We start from the raw sequence: 26424 nt of genomic DNA on the forward strand, positions 1-26424 counted from the left end.
CACTTACTGTAACAGCACAGTAAAATATGCACTTACCAAATGCTTCATTTTCCTCACCGGATTAAAACGACACATTAACATTTTGAGTGTCCAACTAATTGGTGCATCTTTATGAAATATTAACTTAAAGTATTTATTTCTCAAAGAAAAAAAAAACTTTACTAGAGAGAGTTTCAGGAGTGATCAGTTTATGTGTCATAGTGAAGCTATGAGCCAACATGTCAGCCTGGGCTTTGATGTGCTTGTTGAAGCAGCCATGTGGTTCGCTATCCCGGCCTGCTGGTGCTTATATATTCTCTCTAGAATAAAGTGAATGTGCGAGGCAGATGCAGAGATTATTTCCTTTGTGTCGTCTGCTGTCTGAGTCCGTTCAGCTGTTTGTTTGTGCGTTTGACCGGGTAAAGGAGGTTATGTTTACCACTCCCTGCCTGTGTGTTTGCACAGTTTTGCTGTAATTAGGATTCTGTCTGTTTTGCTTTCTGTGTTCGTCAGTCACCTCCTTTTTATCTGTTGTTGCAAAGTTTGTCCCCTCCAGCGAAGACCAACACTTCCTCCTCTGTGGTCACGCTTTAATTGAACCCACTGTGGGCGCTTTGATTGAGCTGTTCGTTCAAACGCGCCAGATTCACTTTCATCTGCTCAACTTTGCCTGTTGGGTAAAGATGAAATGCTTTGTAGGAAACAGAAGCTGTCGTTGTCAATTAGGAAGAAGTTTTCAAGCTTTCTTTCAAAGTAGGGGTGCAACGATTGCAGTTTTCTGTCCCATTTGTGGTATTTTAACGAATAATAACTGTAGTTCGTTTGCTTAGAAAGTCTGGTTTGTTTGTGGAAGTGTGAATGCGCAATTGAACAACCAAAAACCAAACTCTGGTCTGCCTAAAAACCGGAAACTCGGTTTGGTTGAAATGAACGCTGGGGTGGTTTGAATGCATATTTGAATGTGCAAAAACTGAAATTACAAAAATAAACGACAGAATGGCTAAAAAAAACACAAAAAATGAAGATTCTTGAATGGATTTTAAAACAATTGACGTGTGACTTTAAGCTGCAAAAAAAGCAGGATATCTCTTAGAAGATGCATACTTTTTCGACAATACTGTGGATAAAGTGGAACAAATCAGGTTAGATGCAGAACAACACAAGAATCTTCCCATGTTTGTTACGAAGTGAGTCGGGCTTTAGGGTGTTGGCTCTTCCTCCAAACCTGTGGAGGAAGCGAGACGACTAGAGCTGTTCTGATGGTGTCCAGTGGGACCTGCATAACGTTGTTACTGGTCCGGCTCTAATGTAGCAGTGCTGTGCTTTATGAGGGAATCAATAGAGGCAGAGGGCAGGGTGAGCAGTGCATCTGATGTCCAGTGCTGCATTGTGTCACGTGCCGCCTCAGCGCTTCGATGATGGGAAACACGAGGCTGTTTTTATGAACGTTTTGCTTCGAGCTGATCCAGCAGATGTTTAAATCATTAAATCAGCTTCTGATCCTGTGCTACACTGTTGCTGTTGATGCGCTAACAGTTTCGGTCTCTAATCTTCCAAAGATTTATGGGGTCTGCTGAGCACTGAGCGTCTCCTCTATCTGATCGTTGCACTGCAGACTTCATACTGCAGATGAATCAGCTGGGCTGGGATCGGTTCTTTCTGTCTTCGGAGATTCCCGCACAGCCTGGAAAAAGAATGGAAAAGTGTGGAATCTTGTTTGAGAAGTTTGCAGATCCTGATAAACATGGATAAAGAAAATACAGTAAAAATGAATCTAACTTCTAAGTAGGAGTGGGCAAAAATATTAATTAATTATTTTCCAATTTGACCATGATTGCTATATGAACTGAGTGTCGCATTTAAAACACCTGGATGTGAAGTTTTCTTCTTCTTCTTCTTTGTTAATTGGTGGTTGCACATTTAGCTGTGGGTTCACATAGTTGATTGGCGGCGCTAAGCCCCACCTCCTGGCCCTGATTGGCTATCTGCATTTCTTCAGATAACAGTAATAGCTCAGGGAAAAGGTGGATACAATCTGATTATCTGTCTCATATTGTGCTGTTACGACATGGTGATAGTTTTAACAAATATGTAAAAAACATATTTTTTTTATAAAAGTTAAACACTGTAGCTTTAAATCCCATGTTTCAGTTTCATTTTTCCACTGTTGAGCTGCAGCACCAATCAGACTCGGCCACAAATACCAACTTGCTCTATGTGGGGGGCTTAAAACACAAACTCTGGGAAGTTCACTCGGGGTTGGAGCTGCATGTAGACCTTGTGACCTTGATGCAGGTGCAGGGAAAATTACACACACATGGATGAAAATCTGAGTGAAAATCGTCTCTGTGGAGAGTTTTACTGTTTGGCCTTCTCGCCGTGTGTTTACACGAGGAAGTCCTTGATGCTGTACAAACACGGGGCTGCCAGAATATAGGTGGGCGAAGGACATCAGTCGTCACTGACCTTGTTTACTGTGGGAAGAGGAGAGCAGCTGCTGCAGCGCGGCTCTGAGCAGGCGCTGTTTGTCTAGCTAATGGCTCTTTATTGATTCTCCTCAGTCGGTCCGTTTACTCGGAAAGAGACCTGAAATAAAAAAGAAGTGATGTAAAATTAATCTGTAAGTGGTACTTAGCAGAACCATCCAGAAAAGTGTGGAGTTTGGAGTGTTTTCCGGATCTGGTATGTAAAACTGTTTTCCACACAACGAACCTGAATTTCTGAAAATGTGTTTAGGATAAAACAGTTTTATCGTCTATCCATCCATCCATCCATCCATCCATCCATCCATCCATCCATCCATCCATCCATCCATCCATCCATCCATCCATCCATCCATCCATCCATCTATCCATCCATTTATCCCTCATCTAGTCTTTAATCCATTCACCCATCCATCCATCCATCCATCCATCCATCCATCCATCCATCCATCCATCCATCCATCCATCCATCCATCCATCCATTTATCCATCCATCTATCCATCCATTTATCCCTCATCTAGTCTTTAATCCATCCATCCATCCATCCATCCATCCATCCATCCATCCATCCATCCATCCATCCATCCATCCATCCATCCATCCATCCATCCATCCATCCATCCATCCATCCATTTATCCCTCATCTAGTCTTTAATCCATCCATCCATCCATCCATCCATCCATCCATCCATCCATCCATCCATCCATCCATCCATCCATCTATCCATCCATTTATCCCTCATCTAGTCTTTAATCCATCCATCCATCCATCCATCCATCCATCCATCCATCCATCCATCCATCCATCCATCCATCCATCCATCCATCCATCCATCTATCCATCCATTTATCCCTCATCTAGTCTTTAATCCATCCATCCATCCATCCATCCATCCATCCATCCATCCATCCATCCATCCATCCATTTATTTATTTATTTATCCATTTATTTATTTATTTATTTATCCATCCCTCATCTAGTCTTTAATCCATTCATCCATCCACTGTGATTTTCTGTATTTCCATTCTAAAGTATCCAGGAACGAACCGGTTGTCATCTTGCAGTGATGAGTTTCTGCTAGTTTCTGATCATTGTTTCTTTTTGCTCCCTGACATCCTGGTGATTTCCATGTGGCGTCTCGCTGGCAGGCGCTGTGAAGGTTACGTCGTGGAACAAAAGCCTCTCTCAGAAACACATTGGAGCTGATCAGATTGCGCCTGTTGATGGTCCTAGCATGCATTAGTGCCTCCTCTATTGCTGCAGGACCCTGGGAGTGTCTCCGCTTGTGGAAAATATGAGGATTATGTACAAATCATGGATTCCCTGCGTATAGAAATCTCGGAGGTCAAGTTCGGTCTTGTTCAAAAATGCAGACTGTTTGCTGGATTGGCTTTAAGGTAGCCACGCACGGCTTGAATCAGAGTCAAAGTTCAAAGGTTAGGACGCCCCTACATCCCCCACTTGTCGCACACTTGGCCTCCAGTGAAGCAGCTAAGGAGGCAGGAGGGGACTCTTGTCACCGTGGGCGTCGGGGGTCACAGAGGTCAAACTGGGCTGTTATTTGCCTCATTTGCATTCAGACGATCTGACCCTGCTTATTGTTTTACCTACATTGATTTGTCTTTAAATTGATGCGATAAATGCATGTTTCTAACCTGATTCTGCAGCAGCGCATGCTGAAAACTCTTGTAAATAAAAAGTGTGGATTATTCTGGAATGCAAAAAGAGAAAGAGAGAGGTGGAGTGAGGAGGAAAACAGGAAAATTAAATAAAGAGAATCACGATGAGTCATCAGAAGACAATGAGGCCACAGTGAAGGAATAAAAGGTGAGCACAAACAAGTGGGAAGCATGTCGTCCTTTCAGTCTTTGCTCAATGACTCACTTAAAGATCTTAGACTGAGGGACGGATGTGATAAAACGTTTTCAAAGAAGTAATAGGAAAACATAATAAAAAAAGTGATCAGATTAGTTTTAGATGTCACAACTCAGCATGTTGCTTCACTGTGTAACATGATCTCTTGCGCTGCGATTTTTACTCGTGAACATGAACTCTGGGAAACGTCTAGCAGCCTGTCTCTAAACAGATACAAGTTATGCACAAAACTGGCCTCCATGACTCCTGCCTTACTCTGCCTCGTGAAAGTATTCACACTTTTAGCTAAACTAAACCCAAAATTCTTGATATAAATACAAAACATAAAGGCTGAATCTGAGCTAATCCTGTTAATATTACATTTCTGCTGTTACTATAATGTTGTTTTAAGACATTTACTGCATTTATTTACACACATAGTTAGAGCAAGAACATTGAGTGTTTACAGTGCGTTTAATATTAAAACGAGCTGTTTCCTAATGAATTATAAATGAAATTTTCGGCTAACAATGTTTAGAAAAATCAAGAGGTAAATTGTATTTCAGACACAAGTATTGAAATTAATAGAGGAACGATGTTGTGATGACTTCCTGAAAGCAGCGTTTCAGAAAAAGGAGTTTTTAAAGCGACAGAAGCCCAATTTTAAGGCATCATATTACAAAGGACCATTTCTTTTAAGTCATATATTATATAGCTTTTTTTTAACAACTGGAGTTAAAATAGTTACACGATTGTGCTATAAAATGGCACCATCTGCCTGGAAAAGTTATGATTCTTCCCCTTTAAATGCTATCATGGGAATTTTTCTCTCACTGTGTTTCAAAGGCATAGTTTCTTTAAATTGTAATCATTTAGTAGAAACTAGTTCAAATCAAAGTTGAGTTAAGCTAAATGAACAAACTAAATTGATTAAAAAGCATTAAAAGATTGTTTTAGTTTGAATGTTTGTCCCTGAAACAACCTCTCTACATTTGAAAACTCCAACAAAGAGAAGAATTTTTGCCTTATTAACCATAGGATGTTGTTTGCTTTCTCTGCATCACAAAGGATGCTCTGGGCTTGTTTGTACTGTAAGTGGCAGCCGGCCAGCCTCCATCCATCACAGCTCCGCTCGCGATGTGATGAACTACCAACAGGAGGTCACACGCAGCAACGTTTCGTCAGGGTCACGGACCCGACGCTCTGACCTCCATCCCCGCTTTCACAACGGCGGAGCTGCAGAGTTCACCGTCGGCTTCAGGGACAGTCCGTCCTTCTGTTTGCAAGCAGCCGCAGAGGGATGGAGGAGGTTGTTTTGACAGGGAGGCGAAACCACGGGACAGAGATTATCGGGGAGGCTAATGAGGAGCCGAGGATGCTGGGAGGAGACGGAGAGCTGCGGTTTTTCCTGATGCCTGCTGCTTCAGAACAACGCGGCCTCTATTTACATGCTTGCTCAGATTTTCTCAAAGGATAACGCTGGTCATGTGTTTAACGTGGTATGACCTGATGTGCAAAAATGTTGCTATTTTTTATTTTTTTTTTAACTGTGCAGACCTTTCAGTTTGAGTTGTTTGATGCTGCCCACCTTCATGCTTTTAAAGCTTCAGTTGAATGAAAGAAGTTCAAATGATTTCACACTTAACTTTGCACTTACATGTTCAAAGCAACAATCCTAAAGTCGGACCAGCAGTTTCTGAAGCAATTCAAAGAAAAACCGAAGGATCCTTGATTTTTTATTTTTATTTTTATTTTTGTGATCTCTAATGGTGGAAAAAATAGCACACTGTTTTAGTACAGCTAATCCAAGATCTTAAAATACTTAAAGAGTTTCTGAGCTGGAAAAATAAACCCTCATCATCATCAGTCCACCCCTTTATTTAGCTGTTGGTATGAGGTGTTTGTGCTCATGCACTGCAAAAACACAAAATATTAAGTATTTTTGGTCAAGTTGCTAGTGAAAATATCTTACCACACTTGAAATAAAATAAAAACTAACTTGCAAGTAACTTTTCAGCAAGATTTCAAAACTTGTTTTATAATAATTCCTTAATATTGATAAAAAAAATTACATATTGCTTATTATTTCACTCATAATATGAGAAAACTTCCTCTTTATAAGTGAAATAATCTGCCAGCTGAGCTAGTAATTATTTTTACATCAATATTGAGGAATTATTTCATCAAAACAAGCTGAAAAGCTACTTTCATGATAGTTTTGTCTTATTCCAAGCGTACTAAGATATTTGAACTAAAATCTCGATCATAAATGCTTTTGCAGTGTTTTCTTTTTTTAAAATTTCTCCAGTTTTCTTTGGCTTTATCTCTCCAGCAGTTTTGTGCTTCACTCAGATGTAACTTTGTAAAAACTGAGTCCGTTTTAAGCCGTCACCAGGATGTATCCAGAACAGAAAACTGTTAATCAGTCAATAATCAGCTTCAATTAGCAGCATCTGTGATTCTTCCAACCAGATTTTGCGGGAAGCTGGACTTAGTTTCTTTCCACCATTTTGGCTTTGTTTTGTTTAATAAATAGTGACAGTCTGGAATGAAAGTGTGCTTTCATACGCTTGACTTTAAATTTAAACATTGCTGGTAGAAACCAGGTCATTTTGATCATGTCGCGTCTCGAGGATGAGAGAAGTTGGACATGACATGTGAGTTAAATGCACCGTCTTCACTGCAAAAGCACAGAATCTTGCCACGTATTTTTGGTCTAGTTTCTCGTGCAAACATCTTAGTATAGTTGAAATAAGACAAAACTAACTTGCAAGTAACTTTTCAGCAAGATGCAGAAGTTTGTTTTAGGTCAATAAATCTTTAATATAGATGAAAAGGTGCTGATTGGAAAACAATCTGCCAATGAAAGAAGCACCTTTTCATCAGTATTTAGGAATTATTTACTTAAAACACGCTCCGATATCTTGCTGAAAAGTTACTACCTGGCAAGATTTCATGTTGTTTCTATAAATTCATGTCAATTTGAAACTTACAGCATCGTGTTTCACTTTGTGTCAGAATAAATCTTTAAACCTGCCTCGACTCTGAGTGGTTCTGCAGTAGTTAATGTGTCTTAATTGCTCAGTAGGCAGATTCTGTGGGTTTTTTGGATCTGCTTGGATTGAAAACAAACCCTCAGAAACGGCAGCAGAGCGAGGCGCGCCGCACACACTCAAATGCGGCAACTCTACACACTGACAGAGCCGTGTTCTCGCTCATATCTGCTTCTTCCTCCTTATTGCTGCTTTATCTGCATCGCTGCGCTGTTAAAGAGGGAAGTTTTTCTTTTTTTATGGCAGCTGACTTCTTCAAAGCTTCAGATTTTCCCTTTATCCCCCCTCCTGTCTTTGAGTGATTGCTTTCTGCTCAGACCCCCTCTTTGTTACCTTCTTTGGTCATCTGCTTAAGGATACTCTCCTGTTGTTGCTTTCATTTTTCCAGTTTCGCCGGAACGTTATGTCCGAGCGCGCTGTTTCCCCCTGAGCTGTCACCCTGGTTTTATTTGTGCCATAAAAGGTTTTTCTCTGTGTGATTCCTCTACCTCACTTCCTCCATTGATAGGGCTGCAAAAACCTAAAAGTACAGTATGTTTCTGCAGCTTGTGCACTCCCTCTGAGCAATGCCAGCTTGGCTTTCATCTCCAAAACCGAGTGGAACCATATGTGAGGCTGGGCCTCTTGTGTCACCACCCTTTATCTGTCATTAAAACAGAGAGACCCCTCTCCGTTTGAGGATGAGGGTCTGATCTTGTGAAAGGTCAGCTTGTGTCCAGTGTTGCCCAGTTGTGCTGATTTTGAACACGTTTGGCTTGGAAAAAGCTTTGGGTGTGTTTAAAACATTTTTAGAGAAGTTTCTGAGGAAAATTATTTCGAACTAGTTCAACAGATTCCAGTGATTTTGGAATAAATTACTAAGATAAGCGCAAGAACAGGGAATTTTATTAGGCTTTGTGCTTTTCTGCCACATAATCACATCATCAGTTATTAGTCATTGGTTAATAAAGTGTCCCAAGGTCACATCATGATTTAAAAGGATATGTCACCACAAAAAATTCAAGTTTCAATAGTTGCTTTTCCATTGACTGAATAATTTTGCATATTCTATTAAATTTGCTCAATGGAAATGTTCAATTTCGTAAAAAAACTCAAACACTTTTTCCTCATCACAGGAGTCATGTCATCAACAAGCGTATGTTACTGCTGGACGAAAAGACGAAACACATGACAGGAAGTAGTAGGGCTTGTGTCGAACTCGAGGCTCAGGGGCCAAATCTAGCCCGCCTGAGCGTTTTCTGTGGCCTGAGTCCCTCCAGTTTTTCATAAATCTGCAAAATTCAAACAAAATCAACATTTTTTTCTGATTTTTACTGCAGATTTTTCTCAAAATTGGCCAAAAACATTGAATTTAAGTGACTGCTGCCTCAGCCTCACCTGATGTCACTTTATAGTTCATGACTGCGATGGCGACTAATAAAAAGATCTTGCAACCCTGCTTGTATCTGCAGGGTGAGCTCACAGAAACGCTAATATGAAGCATCAGAGGCTAAACCCTTGTCTTCATCACAGGCGTTTGGATCTTATCGTCCCTGTAAGCACACAGAGAAGAGGGCGGGATCAGCCAGAAAAACCAAGGACACCAGCATCCGCCGTCCTCTGGAGACCGGCCTGAGCCGGGTGCCGCCGTCTGTAGTGTGTCAACAGGAAGGAGCAGATAATGAGATCCTCCTGTATTCAAAATATGCCGTGGTATCAGCCTCGCTTCAGGCTGGAGAGAATTTAGAGTACAATCAGAAAAAAAACGGGAAAGGAAAAACTGAGACAGATGTGTCTCAATAAATGAGAATAGCACCAGAAATGTCATTTATTTTAGTAAATTAAAAAGTTAAACTTGCATATATTTGTATATATTTCATGATAACTTTCTTATAATATATTATCTCCATGAAGTCCATAACTGTCCATATTGTTGGGATTGTTAGTTTTTCTATTTTCTGTTCAATGAGATTATCAATAAATTGGAATATATGATTAAATGCAGTTCAGCTTAGTGACACAAATAACATTTCTTTATGTGTTATAACAAGCAGATGACAAATAGGAATAATTTAAAGGAGCAATATTTATATTTGTGAAGCTTTGAATATATTTACTTACAAAATAAGTAATAAATAGTTCTTATTGTCACAATTTATTGTAATAACACTATGTCTGACCATTATATTAACATTATATTTTTATTATTATTATAAAAAATAAACAGATAAATTAAATTTTAAAAAAATAAATAAAGAAAAACATAGAAGTAAAGTGTTATTTTATCGTAAAATAAGCTCCCAGAATCTGGAGAAAAATTAGAAAGGTGCCAACACCAACCAGTGTAAAACTATTTCTATTATCTTTTTATTTTCTTGGCATTTTTCCAACAATTATTGTGCGTCTTTTAAAATTCTGGTGCAATTTTGGGCTATTTTTGAGCATCATGGGATACATTTGCTTCATTTTGTACCCGGGATATTTAAAAATCTCTTTCTTTCTTCCTAATTGCGTGAGATTTACTAGAAGACTCTTAACCCAACATAATCCACTGAATTCATCCCATGAGGCTCGGATGTAGCAGCCGCCAACAGCTCCCTAAATGGTTCCTCTGCACACATCTTCCACTTTGAGGATTTGTGGACTGTACGATCCTGCACCAACAGAGCAAAGGGGGACTTCCTCAGCGTTGGGTGAGCAGTGGTGCATGGCAGGAATGTAAAAACCAGATGACCTCAAATGGAAACTCCAGGGCAGATGGAGGCGGTGAGCAGACCATCTCTCCAGTTTGGCTGTAATAAACACTCAAGCTCTGCCAATTTTTATTTTTTTTGTTCTTTCTATCTTTTTAAACCTCTGTGCTCTCTTGAGCTTCCCGATCCGGCTTGGCTTCGGCTCCGCCGTGCCCCAGATGCTGCACCGCCGCCTGCCTTAGGGGCCGAGATGTAAGCTCGATGCGGCCCAGAATGAAGCATGACGTCACCTCAAGGACCCCAAAGTTATAATTTTCATGCTAATTACACAGAAGCAGAGCTGAGCTAAATATAAACACGTGGGCCTGTGTAGAGGGGGGCGAGGTGGCATTTTTCCCCAGGCGAGGGGGGTGGAGAGAGGGAAAGAGGGTCTAACGGCCGTGTTGCCAGATTGGGTGAGTTTCTGCATGATTGGACTGCTTTTGAAAACATGTGGCTAAAAAAAGCAAGTTTTGAGAAGGCTGTTAAAATTTAGGCTGCTTTTCACAACATTTTGCGGTTTTTTGGAAGTGATTCAGAGGAAAATTATTTCAAAATAGTGTGGCAGAAAAGCACAAAATGTTTACTAAAATGCCCTGTTCTTGCACTTAACCTATAAGTTAATTGATTTTGAGATCTCTAGAAAAATATAGCAACAAAGCTTTGTTCACATTTGTAATGGAAATGTGGCTCATGTGTTAAAAGAGTCAAATCCTTTGCAGTCCCAATGCTACCTGGTTCTGGTCAGAACATAATAAAGGACAACCAAAAAATATTTGGCGCCATCAACATGAATTTCATTAGAGGTTGGGATTTGGTCTGGTTTTTGTTTTACGTTGTTCTTGGGCTGGAAACTGTAAGTCAGATCTGGCAACCCTGTGAAACTGGCCTGCTGGAGCCTGGTGGTTCTCTAAAGAAAGAGAAGGAAACGAGAAAAAGAAGAGGGGTGGGGTCTCCTAATGCACCGGAGCTCAGACGTGACGCTCTGATTGCTCCCAGCGGTTGTGGTCAGCACAGAGGAGGAGGAGGAGGAGGTACAGTGCAGGGAGAGCAGCGCTAGCTCTCTTCCAGATGTCGTCATCGGTCCTGATGTTGTTCAGATGGCGTGCACGCATCCCGACACAGATGTATCTGCTCTGCAGAGCCCTCTGGCTGGCTCTTCCTCTCCGGACTCTGCCGTGGCCTCCTGGTGCAGGCAGCATGGTTCACCTGGAAAGCATCAGCAGCTTTTTATTTTGCAGTTTTGGCTGGAACTTGGGATGAAAGTTGTCGATTTAATGAGTTAACCTAAAGTTGGTTGATCTTATGCATCGACTAGTGATTAATTGGTAATCGTCCATTTTCTTAAAAATTTGAGCTTTGTCAGGTTTGACCATCTGTCCATAACAAAGTGTTAAATGTTTCATAATATGCTGAATTTAAAAAGAGAAGCAAACCAATATATTTAATCAATTCCTAGAATTAGCTGTTAATGTGAAATTCAAGGAGCTTTTCAAGTGTTAATATTTCAAAATAGAAGTTCATCTTGCATCCCGTTTCTCTTTCCTGCATGGCTGCCATCTTTGTTTCTGTAAACGACTCAGATTAAGGATGACTAGCAGCGCCCTCTGCTGGATGGCGACCAAACTACATTGCTTAACTGACAGGATTTTAACTTGATTCCTACCCTTTATGTCAATTTCTATATTCTCGGAGAATCTGAGATGGGTACTATACGAATAAATTTTACTTACTTACTTAAGCGGCCGCCATCTTTGTTTCTGTATCAAATGATTCTGCTCAAGGATGACCAGTGGCGCCCTCTGCTGGATGGCAGCTGTTCCAGAGTCAATCGATTCTGGAACTAATTTTAATCTAATAAGCCAGTTATGGATAATTAATCATAAGTTGATTGATTGTTTGCCTCCCTAGCTGGAACAGATTTGTTTTGATTCGTTCTTGAGCATGAAAAGAAAAAGAAAACATTCTGAATTCAGATTTCCAGATTAAAGCTGTGATAATCAGACACCCAACTCTTGTTTTTTACTCTTGTGGAAAACCAGCTGTGAAATGAGAGTCAGACTTGTAATTTTTTCCAAAACATGCTAACATTCAAGCAGTCTGGGTTCCCATGAGAGCTGTGTTGCCTTTTGGAGTGAATTTGCTGCTTTTGTTGCCTTTTTTCTGTAATTATCTTGAATAAGTTGGAGAGCAGATGCATGGAGGCTTTGCAAAAGGTCTTTATTGACTTGATCTCTGGCTGCCTCAGTGCAGACCTGAACATAAAGAATGTGCTCGAGGAGAGGAGCCACTCCCTGCTAATCATGTTAAAGTGGAACACCATCTCTCCACTTAGTGGGCTGGATAACATGATGTGAGCTCTCTGTGCCAGTATATATCTGTCTCAGATCGAAACTCACTGAGAAATGTTAGATTTTCTCCTTTGATTTGATAGAAAGGTACTTCAAATTATTTTTTCCTTTGTCTCTGTTTGTATTAATTGCACCAAAGTTATTGGAAAAAGCAACAGAGAATGTGTAATTATAGTTACAGCGCTTTTATAAAGTCTGGACCAATTTGTCAACTTCAAGCTCCTATTTTATTAGGAGTTTACAACACAGTCATCCCATAATTTTAAAACAAAAGTCTTGGTTTCAAAATTACTTACACATCCTGCTTTCCTGTGATACCCCTAAATAAAATCCAGTGCAATCAAACTGAGCTGACCCCCAGGTCAGGTGTGAAAACTTCAATTTTACAATGAACAGATCTGGTTTTTATGGAAAAAGAAGAAAAAGTGTTAAAAGAAATTCTAACAAATTGCTGTATGTAGAGGAAACACCACAGTAAAACATGGTAGTGGCAGCATCATGCTCTCACCAGACTAGCTGGGAGTTAAGTGGAAGATGGATGAAGCTGAACACACGACAATTGAGAATGCGACAAAAAAATATTCAGCCAAAGCTACAGTGGAATATTAAAACATACTTGCCTGTTAGATTGGCCTAGTCAAAGTTCAGACCTAAACCCAAATTAAATATGTGGGAAGCATTAGAAACTGCTTTCTGTCTAGTCTAGCATGCAAACTGGAATTGAGACACAAAAAAACTATTTGACTTTTTTCTTTCACTTCACATTAATAAAGCATTTTGTGTTAGTTTTTTACAAAGAGGTTTGAAGAAAAGTTTATCGTTTATATTTATGATTGTTTTCTATCTTTGCTCACAAGTCTGTCCACATGCACCCTCCTTATCGTCTTCTATCTGTTTAGACCCACTCTGTCCAGTAAATATTCCCGTTCTTGTGATCCAAACTTCAGCCAACATTCCCGCCTCCTTGTTTTCTCCTTCCCACTTTCGATCTGGCATTTTCTGGGTTTTCACACACTGACTTGTGTATCCGATGTTCCCTTGTGTCATGAGTTCATTTTATTTGCTACGCGTGTAACAAAAAGCTTATTTGTTTATTGTTTTCTGGAGCGGGATGACAAAGGGCTTCCCTCTTATCGGACACAGTGGAGATTAATTTTGGATGTTTGAGAGCTTTAAGATTGTCAGACTGCGTAACTTATTCCTGGTTTGTGTGTACCACCTTTCTCCCCTCCTCCTTTCGTGGCCCTTAAAGCCCCCAGCAGGTGTGACCTCTCTGACCTCCAGCTGCTGTTTTCCATTCAATTTTAGTTCTGACTTTAAAAAAATAAAAAAAGGTCACAGATGAACGCTGTTATGTTACCATGTTGCAATATTTCACCTTACACGTTCACTTTTCTGTTTACTATTGCTGTGAAAATAAGACGTGTTGTCGGGTTCAGGCTCGGCGACACATTGGGTTGTGGCTGCCCTCTAGTGGTACAGCCCGGTAACTACACCCTATGCCTGTAGGTTCTGAGTCAATGAGATTTACTGGAGATTAAAGTTAAAATTAACTCGCTTCAAACAGCCACGCCCCGTTTTTAACTGGTAAATTGCATTTGTAGAATCCACTTCAAAATGACCGTCTAGACAAAGACATCGACTCTCATCACCATGCAGAGACTGACTCAAGTTTTTGAGCTTAGATCAACAGTATCTCTGCAGCTAATTATTTTTACTTGCTGATTATTCTATCAGTTAAAATTTGGTACATTCTGCTGATTTTTCTAATATTAGAAATATTAGAAATATTTAAATCTTTTAAGACATTAAAAGATTTAAAACTTTTTAAAATAAGAAAATAAACATTTTATCGTGAATATTTGATCATTTGTGGGAAAGGTTGCATCTGCAGCTAAAAAATACTTCTAACACCAACATGTGGAAAGTTAAGCTGTTTCTGCTTGACTTAACATCAGTGCAGTCTGATCTTTTGATTGATTTTTAGATTACCAATTAACAATTAGATAGCAAAAGGTGCTTAATAGTAAATGTTTTACAGAGCTTGAAGCTAAAACTGCCACTTGAGGAATTCTGGATGTTGCATATTTACAGTCAAAGGGTTTTGTTTTATCTTAAATGCAAAATGTAAATATTTTTGTACAGTTTTTATCTAATACTGATAGCTTTGTTCTTTCAGAAAATGCCTTTTTTAGAGTTTGCATACTTCAGTTGTTGATTAATCAATCACTAAATTAGTTGACAATTTATCCGATTAGTCATTTCAGTCATACGCTGCAGTGCTTGAATTTTGTCTTTCTCTTATTTGGGAGCGTTTCTTTCAGGATCTAACAGGATCATTAAACTTTACTTTAGGTTTTAAAAGGTTTAAAGACATTTGAAAGGGATATGTTGAACTTCCCAGAGTGATTTCTCCACAAGGACAATCCTTTATTTTTGTCTGCGCCGTTTGGTTTTCCATTGTAAGCAGAAAACCCAGACTGTCTCCTGGTGACCCTTTCTTGAAGTTTTGCAGCCTGTGTTTAGAGAAAACACCCCATCGTTGTGTCTGCACTTTAGTTTGCAGACTGAAACGCTTCACTCTTCTCTTTCCTGTGTATTTTCCCGTGAAAGCTCATTTTTTTACAGCTGTGTGGGCGATTTAGGAAAAATACTTTTTGTCTGGCAAGGAAGTGACTCAGAAAGGTTTCTGTGTGTTAATCTGTAGGCCAATGATCTAAAGAGGACCAAACGTATCAGCATCCCAATCTATCTGCTTCACTAGCAACAATGCTCAACTTTATCCTGCTTCAACTGTCTCCTCACTTTTCTCAGATATGCTTGTTGACAAATCCGGTCTGGAGCCACGGGATATTATTTCTTTGGGATTAGTAACACATGTTGGCTTTTGATTTCTTAACTTAAAGATCTTTGTCAAAACCAAGTTGCAGTGCATCAGATAGGTTGAAGACAGATAAGAAAAACGTATCTAGAGGGTAGAGGGTCATGCGGTAGTTGACATGCTTTAGCACATTTCAGACGAACAGTATGTCCATTCATTGGTCTCTGTCTATCCATCCATCTCAGTTTGCTACATTTAGGCCTGTTTAGTTTTTACTACGGGCTAGCTAGAACAGTTTTTTGTTGCTTAACTTCTGAGGGCAGATGAGATGTTTAGTTGTTGCTAATGGCTAGCTAGCATTATGTTTTGTTGCTTACTTTTCAAGGGCAGATAAGAAAAGCTTGCTAAGATGTTTAGTTGTAGCTAACAGCTAGCTAGCGTCGTTTTTTTTTGGTGCTTACCTTTCAAGGACAGATAAGAAAAGCTTGCTAAGATGTTTAGTTGTAGCTAATGGCTAGTTGACATTGTTTTTTGGTGCTTACCTTTCAAGGACAAATAAGAAAAGCTTGCTAAGATGTTTAGTTGTAGCTAACGACTAGCTAATGTTGTTTTTTTGGTGCTTTCTTTTCAAGGACAGATAAGAAAAGCTTGCTAAGATGTTTAGATGTAGCTAGCTGCTAGATAGCATTGTTTTTTTGGTGCTTACCTTTCAAGGGCAGATAAGAAAAGCTTGCTAAGATGTTTAGTTGTAGCTAACGGCTAGCTAGCGTTGTTTTTTGGTGCTTACCTTTCAAGGACAGATAAGAAAAGCTTGCTAAGATGTTTAGATGTAGCTAGCTGCTAGATAGCGTTGTTTTTTTGGTGCTTACCTTTCAAGGGCAGATAAGAAAAGCTTGCTAAGATGTTTAGTTGTAGCTAACGGCTAGCTAGCGTTGTTTTTTGGTGCTTACCTTTCAAGGACAGATAAGAAAAGCTTGCTAAGATGTTTAGATGTAGCTAGCTGCTAGATAGCGTTGTTTTTTTGGTGCTTACCTTTCAAGGGCAGATAAGAAAAGCTTGCTAAGATGTTTAGTTGTAGCTAACGGCTAGCTAGCGTTGTTTTTTGGTGCTTACCTTTCAAGGACAGATAAGAAAAGCTTGCTAAGATGTTTAATTGTAGCTAGCTGCTAGATAGCGTTGTTTTTTTGGTGCTTACCTTTCAAGGACAGATAAGAAAAGCTTGCTAAGATGTTTAGTTGTAGCTAACGGCTAGCTAGCGTTTTTTGGTGCTTACCTTTCAAGGACAGATAAGAAAAGCTTGCTAACATGTTTAGTTGTAGCTAGCTGCTAGGTAGCATTATGTTAGTAATTTGAGAACTCCAACACAAAAATAATCCAATTTTTTTTCTCATTTAAATGACTTTTTTTCATAATTTTAAGACATTGTTTTTGTATGATTGCATCTTTTATCTGCTAATATTGTGGCAATATTTTTTGTGATTATAGAAACATTTTCGTAGCCTCGCCCTAATTCTCTGACGTTCAACTCACAGAAGGAATGATTTAAATAAAATTCACATTTCGAAAATATCTTCAGTCAATTTTGTATTTCTTTTTTAGGGAAAATATGAGATTTTATGTTGCAGCCATATTGCTCTGTCCTACCCATCATGATCCCACTTCTGCTCTTGGTTTGTATCCTTGTTTCTCACATTTCTCTCCTTGAAAGAAAAGAATCCTGCCTGGATGGCGAACCGGCAGGGCGGTTCCTCTGGTCTGAACCGCAGAGAGAGAAGAGAACCCCCCCGCCCCCCGGCTTCTGAATTTAAGAGGAACCATAATTACACAGCTTTGAGTATTTATACCCAGCTGTGACTCAGTGAGACGTGTGGGCTGTTTGTGTGAATATGCGTACACTGGGGGGTTTTGGTGTAACAGTGTGTGCATAGGTGTGTTTTAGAGAAAACGTTCCTCAATAATGCTTGAAAATCGGTGTAAACTTAAACGTCCATTAAGGTGAAATTTTTTTACCTTTAAGTACATAAATAAATCAATCTCTCTTGACTATGACATATATATGACATATATTTGATCATTTGCTAATTAATGCAATTTCCATAAAGGGGTTTTGGGAGAGAAAAAAAAGTTTTTTGTTTTGCCACATTAAGTACTTTTTAATTAATGCATAGAAATTGCTGGTTTTCCTTGTGTATGTATGAGTTCTCTCAGGGTACTCCAGTATCTTCCCACAGTGCAAAAACATGACTGTAAGGTTAGCTGGTCTCTCTAAAATGACCTTAAGTATTTGTGAATGTGTGCATGGATAAATAAACTTGCAAAGTATACAGTACCATGTTATTATTGAATTAGAAAAAGAAGTTACTACTTTTATGCCTGTTTAGCCGTTGCTAATGACTAGCTAACGTTGTTTTTTTGGTGCATGTCATTTGATATTGATGTTTTAACCTGATTTTTGGAAAGAAATTACACCCAACTTAAACTTCTTAAAAGTACAAGTGGAAAAAACTAGTGGGACTTGCTCATTTTTGTGGTAAGAAGCCAGGCTAGCTCATACTGACTGCCTGTATATTTTAGGATTCAATTTTAAAATTCTTATGTTTGTTTTTAAATCACTGCATAATCTTGCCCCAGCTTACCTCTCTGAGCTTCTTCACCCCTACATAGCCTATTGGTCCGCAGATCAGCTGCTCTTGGAGGTACCGAGATCCAGAAGGAAGCTCAGAGGGGACAGGGCTTCTCTGTCATGGGCCCTAAGTTAGGGAACGACTTGCCACTGCAGGTCAGCGAGGACCCTTCACTGTCCACTTTTAAAGCTTGTCTTAAAACCCATCTATTTTACTTGGCTTTCAGCTCCAGCGGGATCTAAATTGTATGTTTGTTTTTTAAACTGTAAGAGTTTTATTTTTATTTATTTTAATTGTTTTATTGTGTTTTAATGTACAGCACTTTGTATCAGCTGTGGTTATTTTAAAGTGCTTTATAAATAAAGTTGGTATGGTTTATGTTTATGGTATACAAGCAATACAAGCCAAGAGCATCATGTGACTCCATGCTTTAAGCTATTAAGCTACATCTCCTCTGATATTAATTCAATAAGTGTTGTTGATGTAGCACTTTGCACTGATGAAATTGCAAAATGCGTGAAAATATAGAAACTGTAATTACAACATTTTTTAAAGAAAATTATGTTTTAATAAGAAAGCTTCTAGACTCTGAAGACAGTACAACTAAAGTTGGAGTCTAGGAAGGAGTTTTCTATCTGGCTCATAATCTTGGGACTTCAGGTAGATTTTGGCTAACATTTCAGTAAAACAGTAAAAAGCTTGAACATCCTGGAAAGTTAACATCTGGATTTTAAAACTACAGCCAACCAGAGCAAAGACGGTGAAACAGGAGTGACGTCAAGTTTTACTGGAGCGTTTCGGACCAGCTGAAAGTGTTCAAGTCTTTTTTATACGTGTGAAAAAGTGCATTACAAAAGTCTAGGTGACAGGAAAGCCATGAATAAGAATCTCAAGTTCCTGTTTTTCACATGACCAGAGTGAGATATTTCAAGTAACTCTGAGTAGATACTGATTGGTTAATTTGTCAAAAACAACACCCAAATTTTTTAAGTATGACTTAACAGCAGAACTCAAATGACTAATATCTGATCATATTTGAGGAACTATTCTCAACAGGTCACTGATCACTCTATCTTTTTAGAGTATATTTCAGTTTTTAATCATTTTAAAATTGCTTCATGTACCCCAATAGTTAAGAGAGTGAAAAAACACCTAATTCTTGAGGAAATCTTATGCAAATTAATGCCATTTGCATATTAGTGGTAGGTGGTATAATGAAATGAATGAATGATCTAGTGGGCCCCACTAGGAACCTTGTGGTACCCCATAGTTCTGACTTCTTGTGATTTATGCAGACATTATGCTTCTGTTTCAAACAGTTTCACAGTATGTTCTACTATTAAAAAACATTTTTATTAGCCTCATATAAGATTATATGAAAGCAAAACGAATGTCAATCTGCTGTTGGAGACATATGTAGCGATGTATTATTTTACATGTCACTCTCATGAGCGTCAGTGTAGAAAAAATACACCTCGTAAACTTTTCCCCATTTTTTAAAACTAGGTTTTATTGGGATTTTATGTAACAAACCAACACAAATTTGAAAACTGGACTCAAAGTCCTGGAAATAAAATGTACTGTAACCAGTTATTCAGAAGTCACCCAAGAGTCCATCTTGGAATAAAATTAGAGTTTATATTGTCCAGTATCACCATCAGGCATTGCCGTCTCTTTAACGCTGAGCTTAAATAACAACAAACTCCTAACAATAAACTGTAAACCGATACCGAACTTTTCACAGATGTTTGGATTCCTCAGCGATCAGATTACCTCTCTTTAACTTTTCACCCCGCCGTGGAGTCTGAACCTGCTGTGTTTTCCCTTTTTGACGCCGTGCAGCATACCTAAAGGGTACAGTGAGTGTGGATGACGGACCTCTGCAGGCGAGTCGGTACTTGTCCCGCTGTGTGGCAGGTGAAACCTGTCTAACCCCGCTGTTAGCGGACGTGACAAGCGCCAGGAGGCCGGGGCGTCTGCAGCAACTCGGGCACCTGTAGGCCGCTCTCGCCCCTGTCCAGGAATCCTGGCAGTTTGCTGAGAACCATGTTTGCGTTTTTCCTGACAGATTTAGTGCAGCAGTGACCAGTATAGAAAAAGTGCACATCAATGTTTTTCTCACGTTTTTCCTTTATTCAGTCTGATAGAATTGGTAAAATGGTACAAAAATTTGTTCAACAATTTGTTAAATGCCAGAATAATAAGATAGGAATGCTTAGGTTTCTTCAAATTACAAAGCTGGCATGCATCTTTTTAGGAATTGGTTTTGAAGTTACATATTTGTTCAAATTTAAAAAGTTAAAACTAAAAGCTAAGACAGATAATCGGTGAATAAAAATGAGCTCCTCCACCTTCTCCCAGTGCTAACTAGGAACAACCAATCACAACCAGGAGGAGGGTCTTAGTGCTGTCAATCACTTGCATGCTCACTCTGCCCTATCCTCTGCTGCGCTACAGCTGGTTCACCACAACATAACATGCCACGAATGCTGAGGCTAGTTAGCATAGCCACTGATAAATGATTTTCCTGGAGCGATTTTTATTTTTTTGTAAATATTGATACATAATAGTGTTTTTACGAAATTTCTGGACTTTGTGACGTTATGGTCAAAGATTGTAACTCTTTGTTTCGCTGTTGTTTTTTTGTGTATTTGCAAACTGTTTTCTGGCTTTTGATGTTGCATTTTGGGTAATAGCTTCTTCCTACACGAGTGACCATTCAGCTCATGTTGGTGCAGGACATTTTTTCACTGTGACGAATTACATGTATGAGCTCCAGACATCATCTTTACAAGGTGTTTGCTTTTGTTTTAAAGATTATTCACACTTTTCTTTACCAAAACCTGTTTTTTCGCCAATATTTTAGGAATTATTGACTTAAAACAAGCCTTATATCTTGCTGAAAAGTTACTTTTAAGTCAGTTTTATTATATTTCTAGTGCGATAAGATATTTCCACTAGAAACTAGACCAGAAATACTTGGTAAGACTTTGTCTTTTTGTGCCATGCAAACTGTTTTACAACATCTTTTATGTAAACATTTGTCTTTGAAGAAAGTAATTAGCATTATTTCTCTCATTGTGGCAGTTGGATAGTAGAAATAATTTGAGTGAACACGCTCTGCCTTCTTATAGGTGGACGTAAACATCTGGTTTCAGGTTGAGGTGCCAGTGTTTTTAAAACAGGAATGTGAGCGAGTGGGTCATGTTGACATGCAGTCGCTTTATTCTCAGCAGCTTTTGTTGCTCCTTCTTCATCCATGTTCGACGCTATCCTCCCTCCTCTTTATTTTCCGCTCTTGACTTAAAGGAGACAAACGCAGGGGCAAATGCTTTCTTTTCTCTTTGTGCTGGAAATTGGCTTCTTTCTGGGGTTTTTTTCCCCCCCTGTCTGTCTCTCCTCTGAGCGGAGAGGAGGCGGAGGAGGCAGTGCCGGCTTTTGTGAAATTTAGCGTCAGGATCACAGTTTTGTCACTGCTCACACAACGCAGCACTGGCATGGATCCACCACGGAGATCTCATCTTTTTCCGTTTCAGTCTTCATTCCAAATGTCTGATGCTTTTTTGGAAAGTTTCGCCGTTGTTTGCCTGCAGATGACTGTCAGACCGGTTTGGATAGAGTCAAGAAAACAAACACCAGGAAAGAAGTAACAGGAAGCAAAAGACGAGAGAAAAAGGTTTGGATGGCTGATTCTGAATAAGTGAACAGGAGATTGAGATTGACATGAGGGTGAGATGAAGTGATTAGTTTGGAAGTGGAGAGACAGAGGAGAGAGAGGGCAGTGGGAGGGAGGACAGACGCAGGGTCCAGCCCTCTGGGACAGCAGTTTGCAGAACATCACCGGACACCGACGTGAGAGGGACGCCGCCAGTTATTCTCTGAAACCAGACCTACCTCTGATGCCACACACGCATTCCTCCATCTGCTGCCCAGAACCTCTGCCTGCTGATGATCCAACAGATCTGCTGTGGAAAATGTGGGATTAAACTTCCTGAGGCAATGGATTGGAGTCCAAGACTGTTTGAGTGAATGACTGGAAGAGGAAACTTTCACCCGAAATCCATTTCTGCGTCTGGACTCTGTCCTCGACTCGGCGCTGATAGCCGAGCGGCCCATGGTGGTGGTGAGCGATGTGGGTCTGACTGAACTCGGTGCACAGATGCCTGCTGCTATGCTCCCGTGCTCCACGCCAGCCGGGTCGGACTGGAGCTTCCAGAACCCGGTGGGGGTGGACTGCAGCTCGCCGGAGCCGCGCTGCATTTGGGTGGCCGTTCTCCACGGAGCGGCGAGTCCGGCGCCGCGCGCCGAACCGGCTTCGCCCGGCCAAAACGCACATCAGCTCAGGGTAAGGAGAGGTCAGCCAGAGACTGAGGCTGGTGTTTTCGTTTCTGTTCCATATTTATTTATTTGTTTACTAAACCATTAGGTCCAGTAAAGCTGCAACTATTCTTACTCGGTTACAACAGAGTTATATTTATATAAAAGCTTTAAATTTACCTTCAGCAACACAAAAGCAGAGAGATATTTACATTTTCCCTTTGCACAACCTATTGCAATTTTTATTTCTACTTTTTGCAAACACATTTTTACTAATTCAGCTGCTTTTACTGTCATTTTTATTGTATACTGAAAAGAATACAAAACTACAGAAGAACATTAAGCCCACAAATCTGACTTTAATCTTAAAATTCTGACTTTAATTTTAAATTATGACTTCATTTGCTGAGAAAAGTCTGAATTTTTTTCTGTAAAAAAAACCCCCCCAAAAAAACCCCACCAAATCTTACCAAGTATTTTTGTCTAGTTTCTTGTGCAAATATCTGTTTACACAGGAAATTATATAAAACTAACTTGCAAGTAACTTTTCAGCAAGATAAAAGAGCTTGTTTTAAGTCAGTAATACCTCAATATTTATAAAAATCCTGGCAGATTATGTCACTTATAACAAGATATTTTCCTAAAGTTACAAGTGAAAGCGGAACCCGTATCTTTTTCATCAATATTGAGGAATCTTCAACTTAAACAAGCTCTTTTATCTTTTAAGTTGGTCTTGTCTTATTTCAAGTGTACTAAGATATGTTAACTTGAAACTAGATAAAAGATATTTGGTAAGATTTGATGTTTTTGTCTGTTTGTTTGATGGTGACGACCTCTCCATCTCCCCTCACTATCTTTTCCAAGGTCCTAAAGCCTGCCATGTTGCAGCCGAAGCGTCACCAGACCTATTTTTCAAATCCACCGGATAACTTACGTGAAATGTTCCTTCATCCTTCATCTTAACCCTCAAGTTGTTTGTTTTTAGCGTTAAAATAAGCAAGTGTCATCCGGTTGCTTGTAACCAGAAACAATGTAGGAGGCATATTGTTTTTATCCATCAGAATTAGCTTTGCAGACTCCGAGAGGAGCTGTGTATTCTTTGGAAACCGCTGCATGCGGTTTGTCAGTTGTGCATGTCAGCAGCGTTGCAGTAACTTCATTGTTTGGAGTCATTTAAGCGCTCAGCTGCTGACAGGTTCCTTAACCTCTCAGCGTTACCTGCCAGAGCGACGTCAGACCTCGCTGCTTTAAGGCTTAAAACTCTCCACCGCTTCAATATTTGCAGCAAACAAAAAGTGCACACTTTTCCTTCTTTTAATGTTTATTTTTTCTTGACTTTTTGAATTGTGTTTGAGTGTGGATTTCCAAGATTTAAATTGGTTTTAAAGATAGGTGGTAATCAGTCTTCCTATCATCAAGAGTTTATGTGTGTGATTCTTCTTCTAATTAGCATCTGATGAAGGGAGAGCTTAAGTGCCACTTTTGGTTGCTTTTTGTCATAAAAGGAGCAAGATGTGCCAAGATATTCCAAAAATTTGGGGTGTTTACATCACTATTTTATCTCATTGTCACATTATTTTTTATTTGGAATATTCTTCCGCTTTTCTACCTATTTTCATTTTTTTTCTGTGTTACCATCCCCCGCATCCTTGACTGTTAAGAAATGCCACAATCAGGAATGTGAGCGTGGGGGCAGGAGACAAACACTCACTGTATACGATGTTTGTTCTCCCAGATAAACAAGAAACGCGTTTCGTTTTCTCTGAAGCCTAAAAAGAAACACAATCTCCGTCTCCGTCTGTTGCAGATGCCGTTAAAGTTAACAGGTTCTGCGTAAGTCTGGAATTTCATGTTTATAATATCGCTAAGATGCCTATGATGTGCGAACGGCAGAAAAATACTTGAGTTGCTTGGTTTGAGGTCGGTGTAATAAAAACAGAAGTAAAATTGTGGAAAGAAAAACAACCCACAAGTTTAATTATAATAAACCTGATCTGGAATTAAGTTTTATGGAATGGAGTCGGGTCATTTCATGCAAGGCTAAAAAAAGGCTTATAGGCTCATGTTGGAGACGGATTGTGGTAAATTTTTTTTTTTTTTTTTTTTTTTGTTTTACAATGGGGTGGAAAAAATCTCAACTCATCTTTCATTTCTTTATATTTTCAGCGAGCAGCGGTTTTGTCAGGAATAGTTTCAGTCCTTCTTTAAGGTCAAACGGAGAGAATATCAGCATTTAAACAGATTTCAGTTCAGTGCTGAATAATCTTGTTTAAGTTTTAAGGATTTTAAACAGACTAAATTGTTTAAAAGACGAAACATTGCCCTTTAATTTAACAGTGTATAATAGCTGAGTCATTTGCCATTTCAGACATGTTTTTTGCTTGCACTAAAGTGTTTGTGGCGCCCGCTGTGGTGTGCTGCTCTGGGCAGAAAGCCATATAGTTAGTGTCAAAAACTGTTTTAATACCATTAAAATAAATTTTGTAGGTTTTCTTGAGATTTTCTGTCAAACTTTGGGTGTTTTTCTTCAACTTCTGTAAGATTTTTTTGGTTTTGCTTGGTCAATCAAAACTCACTTTAATATTTTGACAGGAATATTCATTGGAAGTAGATTATTCTTGGTCTTCCTTATACAACTTCCTCCATTTTCCCTACTTTTTACACATAATTTATCAAAAAAAAATTTAATGCAGAAACTGTAAGTAAAAAAAACCTGACTGATATCCAAACTTTTTTTTTTTTTTTTTTTTTGAACGAAGATGTTTGACTTAAAACAAAAGCAAACAAAGATTTTGCAGCTGTGTTTTTTTCCTCTTGACCAGAGGAAAAAGTCCCCTGGCCGCATTTAAACCTGCGTCATGCACCATGTGTGTGTCTGCCCACTGTCCAACCAACCTATTCTAAATCTGCAACTCTTCTTGGGAACACTTATACTTTTAGGTTTCAATCAAAATACGCAAGGCTGAGATGCATCAATTGAACAACAGGAAAGCTGCATGAAAACCCAGTTCAACTGATGTTGCGTCATCACCTGCCAGCCTGGTTGGGCAGTCAACTGGGTTAAGCTCGTTTCTGAACACATATTGACACACGGGCGCGTTGAGAAGGATATCTTGACTCCTCCACTGCTTCTGGTGCAGACATGGATCACCTTGTCGGGACGTAGGATGCATCTGGACGTGCAGAGGTGGAGGAGTTCTCCCTCTGTGTGGCCGGTAAGTCGTGATGCTGCCATCTGCGTCTTTCTGCTCTGGATTAGCGGCTCGTCAGCAGATGCAGCGGCCTGTTAAAGCTCCACTTTTCAAACAGGTTGCAGCTCTCAGCTGTTTAAAAGAGCATTATTGTTCTGGTCTGCCGGGGTTTCAGCGGGACGGCTGCTGCCTGCGGCTCCCGATGACTGTAAATTCAGCTGTTTGATACGAACATGTACCAGAAAAGCCTATTACGCGTATAAAAATCCATTTGTTTCTGGAGTTTAGGAAGATTATGGATCATTCTTATCACTTTCAGCAATTTTAAAGTTTAGAATCTGCGCTGAGTTGGTGGAAATAAAACAATTTATGCTTTCCTTATTGTATTTTTAGGTCATAATCTGTCATTTCAGGCTTTGTAATTGGTGTCAGGAGCAGAAACAACCGAAGGGTTTTCTCCGGCTGCTGCTGTTGTGTGTACCAACAAAACTAAACTCGTGTGTGGCAATACAGGTTACGCTGCATGTTGGGTTGTTTTCCATTGTAGTGTGTTTTTGTGATGACATCATCGCGTGTGAATGGGATTCCACAGAGATGTGTACTAAGAAACATTCCGATGGTTTTTGTTGTAGTAACTGGTATGAGAGGGAAATGTTGTTGTTTTTTATATAGCGCTCATAAAAAAACATGCCAATGTGGTTTTTGACAAAAAGTTCATGTTTTTAGGTGTCTGGAAAATTAATTAGCAGGCACTGCCCCTCAACTAGCAACCCCAGCAAAGCTTAGCCTGTTACCTAGCAACCCCAGTGAAGCCCAGCCCGTTACCTAGCAACCCAAGCTGATCTCTAGCACGTTTGGTCAGCTGGTGTTACTGCAGGAAAAGACTAATACTTTGTCGTTGACTTACCATCCAGAAACCTCTGGCTGCATTCTTATTGGTTATGCAGGAGGCTCCACTTCTGCTTTTCAAAGACATACGGTTAATTACGCATCTGTTTGCAGCCATTTTCACCTGCAAGTACAAGCGTTGACTTGGGG

The 26424-nt window shown here is 39.5% G+C and overlaps 1 protein-coding gene across 5 annotated transcripts in view; it reads left to right on the forward strand.

Moving 5' to 3' along the window:
- Nucleotides 1–26424, forward strand: part of arhgap23a (Rho GTPase activating protein 23a) — an 81575-nt gene that overhangs the window by 19099 nt on the left and 36052 nt on the right. Inside the window, exon 1 of one of the 5 annotated variants that reach the window (XM_015004790.2) lies at nucleotides 21081–22223. The exons of 2 other annotated variants lie outside the window; for them this stretch is intronic. In XM_015004790.2, the coding sequence (XP_014860276.2) occupies nucleotides 21993–22223 (231 nt within the window). In that variant the 5' untranslated portion in view covers nucleotides 21081–21992. Of the gene's footprint in view, nucleotides 1–21080; nucleotides 22224–26424 lie in introns of those variants that run through there. 2 more of the 5 variants (XM_015004792.2, XM_015004796.2) reach the window with 2 other exon arrangements.

This window comes from Poecilia mexicana, unplaced genomic scaffold (genome assembly GCF_051168715.1).
Source record: "Poecilia mexicana isolate PSO_F unplaced genomic scaffold, ASM5116871v1 scaffold_8, whole genome shotgun sequence".
Lineage (NCBI taxonomy): Eukaryota > Metazoa > Chordata > Actinopteri > Cyprinodontiformes > Poeciliidae > Poecilia > Poecilia mexicana.